Source organism: Populus alba, chromosome 1 (genome assembly GCF_005239225.2).
Source record: "Populus alba chromosome 1, ASM523922v2, whole genome shotgun sequence".
NCBI lineage: Eukaryota > Viridiplantae > Streptophyta > Magnoliopsida > Malpighiales > Salicaceae > Populus > Populus alba.
Window position 1 is genome coordinate 18,041,378 of NC_133284.1, and position 11,558 is coordinate 18,052,935.

An 11,558-nucleotide genomic window follows, 5' to 3' on the forward strand; every position below is an offset into this window, starting at 1 on the left:
GTTATTTACCACATCATTTGATATCTATTTGATTCTTTTAGTTATGGTCTATTCTTTCCAAATAGTTTTTACATTTGCTTTATTGTCTTTAATGTTGATTAAACAGGGTATCTTGATACACATCACTCTGTCACGAGTTAGTATATGTTTCTTAGTGATTCCTTAATATCTTGAAAAAGTAAGAAACTTGATCATTAATATAGAGCCATGCTAGTTGCTTATTTGGAGATTATTTGACTTATTAGGTTATTTGTAGAAATTAAATTTTTCTATGCTACTCCTAATCCTACCAACACGAGTGTTTTTCATATTGCTATCAATCTTATTTTCAGATTTAATTTCAAGCCCAAAGAGAACTATTCAAAAATCAAGACATGTATGAAGGTGGCTACGACACTCATGGTAAATGCACTCAGAAGTTGTTGGTGGTAAAATCAGAGAGAGGACCTTTGAAGTGCGGAAATCAGTCCCAAGAGTAGGATGCTTTTGATGAAGGTGCTGTTTGAGTCATTTTCTGGACAGAAAATTGTCGTCAGAAGAAGTTGTCTGTTTGCCTGGATTATTTTCAAATCGATTTGCAGATCAGCTTTTATATTGACCCACAATTTACTGAACTTGGATAACTGGACAGACTAACAAGTGTAAAAACAAGTAAAGCATTAAATTGATAAAGATAAAATTGTGTTTTCAGATAACTGTGCTAATAATATTAAACACCATTACCACGATACCAAGTTTGAACATCAACAGCCAGCAGCATGCCTGCTTCTTCACTTTCTTCGAACAGCTTCACCACGCGTTCCTAGTACAGGCAACCAAAACGTAGGCAAAACTGTTTGGGATCGAGATCAAATAGAATCAGGCACCCTGCTTTGTAGGCAAAGCAAGACTTGAGAGTTTATATTAGGAACAATGAGGGGAAAAAACCAAGCCAATATTTGATGCTGAGGACATCCTACAGAAAGGATAAACAAAAAAATAGCGGGCACTTAAAACACTGACCCTCAAAAAAGAGTACACTCCGTCTCTGCACAACAAAAGTCGGGGCAAAAAGACCTTTGAGGTCTAAACCTCTTTCTTAAAACCCCCTTTCTTTAAAACCGGATTCTAGAGACTAGCTCTCAAGATAAAATTAGGTGAACCACACACGATGGGAGGGCTTCACAGGTGAAAAGATGAGAAAGACATCAAGGACCCACATCCTCACATAATGTCAGCCCACCAAAGAGTTCGTCTCAGCCTCCTTAAAAGTTGTTCTGATACAGCAGAACCAAATTTCTTAATTCATTACGACAGATTCTGTAGCTGCATTGAATTATGCAGTCTCTGACTTGTCAGTCTCCATTGGTTCTCCAGAAGCAGGTGGCACCTCGCCGCTGGCAGCTCCTGCAGTCTCATTGGCACCAGCATTAGCACTGGGGTCAGCATTCGCATCTCCCTGCTGTTGCTGTTCACTACCCTGAGGTGGTGGAGTTGCTGGAGTCTCAGGAGTGGCTGGTTTGGCTGGTTTTGGTTTCGTCATTATAGGCCTGCAAAACCTGCAGAAACAAACATTCTAATCTTAATGCTGACCAAAATCTCACCCTATACAGGCAAGGAAAAGCAGCTGAATGTTGCCACACCGTATCAGAAACATTCCCCCCATCTAAGCTTAGAGAACTGCAAAGAACAAAACTCAAAGCAAAGATGAAAAAAGAAATAATACCTATCAAGTGCCTCAGCCTTCTTTCTCACATCAGCTGACAAAAGAACTGGAGTGGCATATTTGGGAAGTGAGTCCTGATGTTGCTTCTTCTCTCTTAACCAGGCTTCAGCTTCTACACACTCGTTCAAAACCTATCACATACCAAGACAATGGCTTTAGTTAACACTTTCACCACAACAAACAACCACATACAAAAATCTAACAAGTCTTTACCTTTTGCTTTTCAGTCAAGTCAATGTGCTCAAATTTAGGATCACTAGACACTGCTGCCTCTCGGTAACTATTGACACAATAAACAAGCTGATCAATCACAGATCCCCTCTCTGTGTACTCCTTGTAGCGCTCTTCAATAGGATCACCTTGCTGCAATCATTAACATCATTAAACATGCACGTGAGAAATAACCCACCAGCCCCTTTTTCACAGGACAAGGAGAAGTGGACAAACACACGCTCTCAGAAAAATAGAGGTCCTTACTTTCTTGAGCTCCTCAAGCTTGGCAATGTAGACACCCTTGGTTTCATCTTCACCATCTTCATACAACCAATCTTCTGTCTCCTGCAGTTTAGCTGTGAATCCCTCCCTCTCAGGGTCAGTGACAAACTCCTGGTATCTGTCACTTAACTGAAAATACAAAAGCATTGTAACACCTGACTATATGAAGGCTGCTAAAAAGTCATGCTGTAAAGTAAAGATTAAATTCTACCTTATTCCTCATATCGTAGACATAAGCTTCAACAGCATTTTTCTTTTCTTTTGTTTCCTCCATAACCCGGTCTTGCAATGCCATTTCATACTCTTTTTCTAGTAGTTTTTCCACTTCTGCTGACAGTATTCCACCATAAACCACCTCCGACACAGGGATGTTTGTTTTCTTTACTTTTTTCTTGGGAACCTCAACCTGAAACCAGGAAAAAGGTTTTTTTAAAGAAACCTGGGTCTATGAAAGAATGTATCAAAAGGAAAAGATGTTCTCCTCCAAGCTTCTGACCATACCACAGCTGAAATTTAATGTAGGAAGATCCTACACAATCCTAAATTGTAGGGGCTAACTGACCTTGGTATCAGTTTCCATTTGTGTTGGCTTGTCAGCCTCAGGAACCCCATTTTCAGCCCCAGAAACATCGGCAGCTGACTTTGCCTCTTCCATATTGGCATCTGCTTCTTTAGGGCCCTTAGTGGCAGCATCACTGGGAGCTTCATCAGTATCCATCTTGGCAGGTTCCTTTGCTGGCTCTTTTGTGACAGGAACTTCAACCTCCTCTTCCTCCAAAAGCTGACAGAAGCATAACATCAGTAAGGCTGGTACATATATTATTATTAATAAACTACAATGAGAATCACAAACACTCTTCAAGACTTACAGTTGCCGATTCAACAGACACAATCCCATGCAGATTCAAGCGGACTTTCACCTTCACTTTTGCACGTTCACTTTTTGTAGATTGGAAAGGACCAATCTGCAAGTGAAGTTCATATGACATAGATTAATACTAAAATTAGGCCATGTCCTTGAGATCACATTAATTAAAAATGTGAATTTTTGATACTGCATGTTAACTTCCTACCGTGTATGTACTGATCTTAGCTGGAGCCTGCAATTCACTAACATCAGCGTATTGTACATCAATGGAGAATGTCCCTGACCTATAGAATGTCAAAGCCTTGATGCTAGGAATGGGATTGCCCTTGGGGAAGACAATAGTGCTCTGTTGATTATCTGCTGCTCCATTCTGAGAATCTGGAGCTGCACCTTTCCATGATACAGCAATTGAAAATGGGAAGCATTCTTGGACCTGGAAAAGGAACAGTCAACAATTCATGCAATGTACTTCATAGAATTTTGATTGCTGGGAAACAAAACATAGGCAAGCAGAAGGTCACACAACGCGACCAATAATATGGTTGAAAAGCACATCTACATTTCCAAGCCATAACGACTGCAATATCTACAATAAATTAAAGAACGCATCTAAGATAACATGATGACTCTCAAACTTGGTATCCTTAATTATTCACCTTTTTCATTAAACAAATTATATAGCAACCAGGTCTTAAAAACAGTAGCGCTCCTCAGTCTGCAAGTCTAATTCCCTTTCTTTTTATGCGCATCTAAACAATTCAAAGATTAACACAGTTCCAGTCGCATCATTAAATGAAAGAAGACATAAGATGCCAATGCTATAGCACTAAGTGAATAAAATCATATCATGCTATAATCATGTTAGCAAAGATATCACCAACATATCATATCATAAAAATAACACTAATAGCAAACAAGTAAAGAAGATTTTACCTGGAACTCTCGCACTTTAAAAGTGGGACTAAGAATAGCACACTGCAATGCACAGCCCCTGGAGACACTCTCGCTAGAATTCATTGTACGCCTAGGTTCCTTTCCAAAGAACTCAGTCAAAATCTTCATTATGGCAGGTACACGAGAAGCAGAGCCGACCACTTCAACTGTATGAACATTCTCAACTGCAAGTCCAGCATCCTGTAGTGCCTTCTCCAAAGGCCTCTTCACACGTTCCAATATCGGAATGCTAATTTCTTCAAACTCTTCCCTCTTAATAATGCCTCTAACATCCTTCTCCTCCATTAAGCATTCAATATTAAGAGGTGCCACTGGGTTGGCACTAAGAACCTTCTTCAGCTTCTCACAGGCAGCCCTGAGCCTAAGGCATGCTCTCGCATTCTGGAAAACATCAATGTGATACTCTGCCTTGAACTTGGTGGTGAAGTGTTGGAACAGAGCTTCGTCAAAATCTCTACCACCCAAGGAACGATCAAATGAATGAGCCAAGATCTTAAGCTGACCTTTCTTGAATCCAGCAATGCACACTTGCATGCTTGCGTGTCCAACATCAACAAAAGCAACATTCAACTGGTCATTCTCAGGCAAATCCGTCTTATAAATACCATAAGCCAGAGCTGTAGCTGTGGTCTCATGCATCAAACGGAGAGGATGCAATCCAGCAATTGTGGCTGCATCCAAAACTGCCCTCCTTTGAAGATCAGTGAAATATACCGGAATACCAATACAGCAATCCACCACTGCTGCATTCAGATTTTTCTGGCCTATGATTTTCAAATCTGCAAACACCATTCCCAAGACTTGGGTAGGTGTGAACGTCCTCATCTCACCCAAATACCGTGCCTGAATTAAAGGAAATCCATCAGGACCTTCAGTGACTGTAAAAGGCAATGACTTCAGATCCCTTTGCAATTCAGGATCTGAAAAGGGGCGCCCAATTAACCGCTTGATCTGGGAAATAGAATTTTTGGGATTCATCATGGTCGAGGCAGCCCCTGCAGTCCCGATGAAACGCTGTTTGTCGCCAAAACATACAATAGCAGGAGTCTCACGCTTTGATTCATCATTAAGCACAACATCAATCCCTCTTTGTCTCGCAACAGCAACAAGGCAGTTCTCATTACCAAAATCAAAACCAACCACGCTCATGATTGCCAAAAATAATTACCGATTTATAAATCGGTTATAGCCCTATAAGTTATGTGGCAAGCTGCACAAAACAACCAGAGATCAAATCTAATTGCCACTAACGAAAATAGTAACATAATCATCATAAATCAAAAGGCAATGCATGAATCAGGAATAAAAATCCAAGCAATCATAGCATCAGAGTAAATAATATAAAGCCACAACAAACCCAAGACAAGAACCAGAAAAGGCACACAATAAAAAAGGATTCATACTTTTCCTTATGGAAGCGCAGCCTAAAGAGACAAAAAAGGAAGAAAGAAAGAAAGGTACAAATTCTGCAGTGTATGAGTCACTACCGCCAAAACCCTTAAACCCAGAAATCCATATATATATATATATATATATATATATATATATATATTACTAATGCAGGCGATTATACAGAAAAAAATCTGTAAAAAATACAAACTTCAACATGTAATTATTGAATCAACAATCTAATCACCATAATAGCTTCTTGATACTATTATTACTATTAACCTAAAATATAACAGGAAATAATTAAGAAAAAAAATGATAATCGGCTGAATCTAACAGAGAAAGGCACGATCAACAACAAGACTACAATCAATGAAAAAAATTGTAAATCTTTAGAGGTAAATCTAGAAATAAGAACTCACAGATCTATAAAAAACTTTAGAGACAGGAGGAAAGGAAACACCAAATCGGTGATTTGGTAGCTAATTAATAAAAGCTGTTTAGAATGGTGTAAATCAAATCTAAGCTAGGGTTAGAGATAGATAGGAACTTACCTGTAAAACAAGAGGAGATGGAAACACGGAAAGACGGGAGGGGTTCGGGTGGTTCTAGAAATCTTTTTTTTTCTTATATAAGAAAGGAAAAGAAACGAGTGAAGCTTTAACTTAAATGAAAAGAGGGAGCGCAAGCGAGGGCTGCTCTTTTTCTTTTTTCTTTTTTCTTTTAAAAAAATAGGGTTTGGTTTGGATTTTTTACATTTAAAAATATATTTTAAATTAATTTTTTTATAATTTTAAATGGTTTTGATGTACAAGTTATAAATTTAAAAAAAATATTATTTTAATATATTTTTAAATAAAAAACAACCCAAATCATAATTACACATATTTCGTTGTTGCGTGTGGAATTTTTTATTTTTATTTTTTCTTATTATTTTTTGTATTTATATCATAATTACGAACACTGACATAAAAATAAATATTTTTTATGAGTAATTAAAAAATAAATCGATCTGTGTAGGTGGGGTCGACGTGGTCCGTCTGAAGAGGAGAGGAGAGATGTGTCGAGCTTTAATTGTGTTTCTTGTGCTTCTAGAAACATCCACTACCTGGACTTTTCTGTCATGTGATACTGCCATGCTAGTCTAGGTTTTGTTTTGCTTAGTTGGGCTAACTTTCATGGGCCTGTACTCTGGGCTTGGTTTCTATTTCCAAAATTCATAACTATCGCCAGGAAATCAATCTTCTTTTCCACCTTTTCAAAAATAAGATTCTGCTTCGGAAGTATAATATCACAAGAAAAAAAATCAAATGTTAACTTACTGATTAAAGAGATTTGTTTTATTAATTTAAGTTTAGGGTCCATAGCTTATATATATATATAAAGTATTCATAATGAAGATCATATTCATTTCTCTCAATGAAGTGTTATTTCTACACATTATATCAAAAAACTAAAACATGAAGAAGGTACAAATAATCTTCCAAGCAACGGTATTTCATCTGCACTTGCCCCTTCTTTCTTTTTTAGAATCTATTTGTTTCTTATTTTAAAACTATCTTTTAAATATATAAAAAAATTATTTTTTTATTAATTTTAAATTAATATATTTTTAATATTTTAAATTATTTTAATATATTAATGATAAAAATTATTTTTAAAAAATAAAAAAATTATTAATATATATTTTAATATAAAAAATTATTTAAAAAAAAATCATAATCACACATCAAATAGCTTTTCGTGCCGAAATACATACCACTGAAACAGAGCCAAATAGCTGAAATTAAAAATTAATGCAAGAAAATGGAGCCACTTCAGATCTCAAAGCACCTTGCCCTGGCTTCTCAATTCAAGAGATTAATTGTTCTTGCTCTTCAATTAAATGCTTGTCAATCGTGTACGTGCTGATGGAGTTGGGTTGAGACTAAAATCGTGTGTGTAAAATAAGATGGTTGATAGAAAGGCTGCTGACAGCGAGGGGAGAGAGAGAGCTGCTGGTGTGGGTTAGTGGAGGAAGGAAAGTTCGTCGGCTGCCATGGGTGGTTTTGTTGGTTGTTGGTGGCTGTGCACAGAGGCATGCACAAAAAGGGTTGTGGCCTGAGCTTCGGCTGAAGGGAAAAGATGAAGGAAAAGAAAAATGTTTTTTTTTTGTTCAAAGTTAAAAAGTCAGAGTTTTATGGTCCGTGATAAAACCTGTGGCCTCCTTTTAATTCCCTATTTTCAACCTTGCTTTGTGCAGAATGCCCCCGCTATTTTTCTTTTCCATGTTTTAGGCAATGTCTCTCGATTGTCTCTTATTATTTTTTAGTCCTTCATCTTCTTTTGTCGCTCCATTTTAATCCCCTTCTCTTCATTTATTTTTTTTTTTAATTTGAAAATACATAGAAAAAATAGGGTTAAAATTGAGTTATGACAATGGTGTTGTAAAGTATAATTTGAATGTATATTATATCAAAAATCTCTAACTTGAGTTTTCCCTCTCTTTATTTTATGTGGATGGATTCAAATTTGCCAAGTTATTTTACCACATTTTTTTATGAGTGAGTCAAAAAATATTATTTCTAGACCAAGTAATCTTAGAGAGTGTTTGTCTTTGTGGTAATTATTGTGGTTGTGGTTTAATAAAAGTGATTTTGAAAAAATAACTTTTGTTGTGGTTGGTTTATATAAAATGTGTGTTTGGTTAAAATTGTGGTTTGATTTTTTTTTTGTCCAAAATCATGTCATGATATGTTTGGTTAAAATTATGGTTAAGATTAATGTTGTATATAAAATGACTGAAAATGACATAAATTAATTCATTATGTTTCAAATAGAAAACATAATATTTAGTAGAAACAATAATCGGCATAAAAAGAAATTGTTCACTTAAAAAAAAAAAACATTATTGCCCTATCAAACTTGTTGCAATGCCATCACGAACATAATCCATACACGAAGCCTTCTGTGCCTACATGTTTGTGATCGTAGAATCACATTGGTTCAAATATCATCAGAACAAAATCAAGATGGTGATCAAACTCATTAAATGCAACATCTTGGATCGACTTTCTTCGAATGTAATTATGTAGTGTCATTGATGCAACAACAATTTGAACTTATGTTTTGCAATGAAACAAAAGCATGTTTTGCAAGATTCTCCACCTTTTTCTTCCAAACTCCAAAAGTATATTCTATTACATATAGTAAGGATGAATAGACATAGTTAAATATTTCTCCTCGACTTTGTGGTTATCCTCATCAATGAAATTCTAGTAGATAATATCTATTACCTCTATATGGTCCCAAGTAACCGTGCTCATTAGATATCCCGAATCAACAAGATAATACTTCCGTGCATAATGATAATGTTCGTTCAAAAATTAATTCCTATTATAGACTAAAAATAAAATTATTCAAATTTAATAACACCCCCATCTTTTATTTCTCAATACCTTATGGTGGATTCAGAAATCTTATATTTGGATTGTCAATCACGTCAAGAAATATTCTTGTATCATGTGCACAACCTTCTCACCTAGCTCAAATAAATATAAATTGCATGTCAAAGCTACATGCCATCATTATATTTTGAGTGGGTACACCTTTTCTGCCAATAAATTGAATTTGATTTTCTTGTGATACACAAGCACGTACATGTGGTCCATCAATCGCTTTTATACAATTCTATATTAAAAAAAAAATAGTTTAGCAATCAATTGAAATGTAGTCAAAATATTTCTTTGTAACCTTTTCAATTATTTAATAACTTAGAAAATTTATTTTTCACATTGAAATATGCCCTAAATCTTGGATTCATTGCGATTTTCATTGGTGTTGTAAAGAATTTTGGATCTACCGGTTTGATTAATTCAACAGCTAGTAAGCACACTGACATGAGAACTTCGTTGAAATATCTTTCTTTTTTTAATTTTGAAATTTTTTTGCTTTTTTAAAAATACATAGAAAAAATAGGGTTAAAATTAAGTTATAACAATAATTAATGGTGTTTTAAAGTATAATTTAAATTATGTTATATAGAAAATCTCTAACTTGAGTTTTCCCTATATGGATTCAAATTTACCAAGCTATTTTACCACCTTTCTTATGAGCAAGTCAAAAGATATTCTTTCTCGACCAAGTGATCTTAATCAAACAATCAATAACTTTATACGCTCTAATTTAAATGTCCAACCAATAAAAAAGCAACAAAGAAGTGAGATCTTCCCATCTAATAAAGATTGTTTTACTTCTATTTACATGGTTAAATACAAGCAAAAACTCAATTACATGAGATGATTAACAAACAAAACATTGTTGGCTTAAGTATAAGCTTACTTTATAGAGAGTAATGGAAATTCAAACAATCATTCCCAAGTAAGAATTTCAAGTAGATGACAATAAATAAATAGAGAAGTTCATAAATTTGTTGGACTTATTACCTAAATTGAAAACCACCATCAAAGTGGAATGATTGAAATGTTAACTTTCAAGTCACATATTAATACTTTTATATATTTTGATGATAACAATTAAATGGAAAATTGACAAATGATATACTTGATTGAGAATAAATTTAAACAGGTTTGTATGAAGAACATCAACAAGCATGAATAACTGAATGAAGAAATCAATCAACAAGTTTAAGATGCGAAGCAAGTAAAGACTTAGTTTTTAAGTATTCATTTTAATGCTCAAATGTAAATCTTTATATCTTACATGATAGTACAAAGTAAAATAAAATTTACAGACTTCACATTGCATGCATTATAAGATTGATATGCATTTGGTCGGTTCAAGATTCACCGAGTTTAAAACTATCAAACTTGGATTTTAAGTCGAACTGGTCGACTGTTTTATTTGTTAGAAGAATAGTAACAGCTACAAAATGATTGGTTTTTCCTATAAACATATATGTAGCTTATATAATTGTATAATTAAATAGAGAATCTAAACATATATCATATATAAGTTATTTTAAGAGCAAAACAACTTCAAACCCATCAATCCTCAATCATATTTATATTTGTGCATTAAAACCTTCATATTATAGCAAAAAAGTATACATTCACATTCTTACAACACTTAAACACCGTCAAATCCCTTAAGTGTTATTGAGTAAGCTATAGAGATCAAAGATTCTCAATTATAAAATCCACTCTATTTAGAGAGTATTTGTAATAGTCCTAATTTTTAGGACAACAAACAACAGTTAACTGGAAATTTCAAGAAATGTTTTTAAAAAAATCCACCATAATTTCTACCAAAATTTTGACGGAGTCTCCCCTATAACGAGAGGTTCCAAGTTATCGACAATACAAGATTTATACTTACTATATCATTCACAATCGGATCCAATCATCATGAATCTCAACCAACCTCAACCAAACTCATCATCATTAACACAACACATCTTCTTCAATAATATTACAAAATTTAATTTCACAAAAGGAAACAATGCATTATATATTATCATTACATCAAATATATCATGCATAATAATACCATATAATAAAATTCAAATGAAGGATCAAATTACAACTATAAACATGCATGGTTTAAATAGGTACTTAAAAATTACATCCAAATTTATGGGTCAATACTACATTTTTAAGTTTAGAAGGTAAATGTCTTGAAATATGAAAAAATTACATAGCAAAAGATAGTTAAACTAAGTTCACTCCTAACATAACCCTAACGGGCCTGAAAATAACAAATAACATGTACACATAAATATAACAAAGTATTAACAACAATAATAACAACCATAGGTAATAATTGTTATAACATTTCTTCTGACAAATAAAATTTAAACATAGACTTCTTTATAATATGTATTTTCCATCTAATATCCTAATCAATTATCAAGAGTAAATTCATCTTAGAAATCGCAACACGACTAAAATGATTTTAATGCCATCTCTTTATGGATCAATCCTTATTTGATACTAATATATTATTCTCTTGATATCATTAGCTTATCCTTTTTTTTGGAATAACTAATTAACACTTCGCCTCCCATTCAACGGAAGTTAATTGCCGATACTAATGAATCTCATTAGTATCATTAGTCTCCCATTACTGGGTTAGACTAATCAACTCCATTCAAATGACAATATCAATAAAATCGATTAATATCATTAACTATTCCTAACCTCAAATAGT

General features: G+C 34.0%; 1 protein-coding gene across 1 annotated transcript; it reads right to left on the reverse strand.

Annotated features, from left to right (window-relative positions):
- Positions 1-850: 850 nt before the first annotated feature.
- LOC118046235 (heat shock 70 kDa protein 15) lies at positions 851-6,126 on the reverse strand. Its single transcript, XM_035055054.2, has 10 exons — positions 5,966-6,126; positions 4,002-5,232; positions 3,274-3,501; positions 3,070-3,165; positions 2,763-2,981; positions 2,412-2,606; positions 2,183-2,329; positions 1,919-2,068; positions 1,706-1,836; positions 851-1,538 (listed from the first exon to the last, which is right to left on the reverse strand). The coding sequence occupies exons 2-10, from the start codon at positions 5,169-5,171 to the stop codon at positions 1,316-1,318; spliced, it is 2,559 nt and encodes an 852-aa protein (XP_034910945.1). The 5' UTR covers positions 5,172-5,232; positions 5,966-6,126; the 3' UTR covers positions 851-1,315.
- Between the last annotated feature and the right edge of the window lie 5,432 nt (positions 6,127-11,558).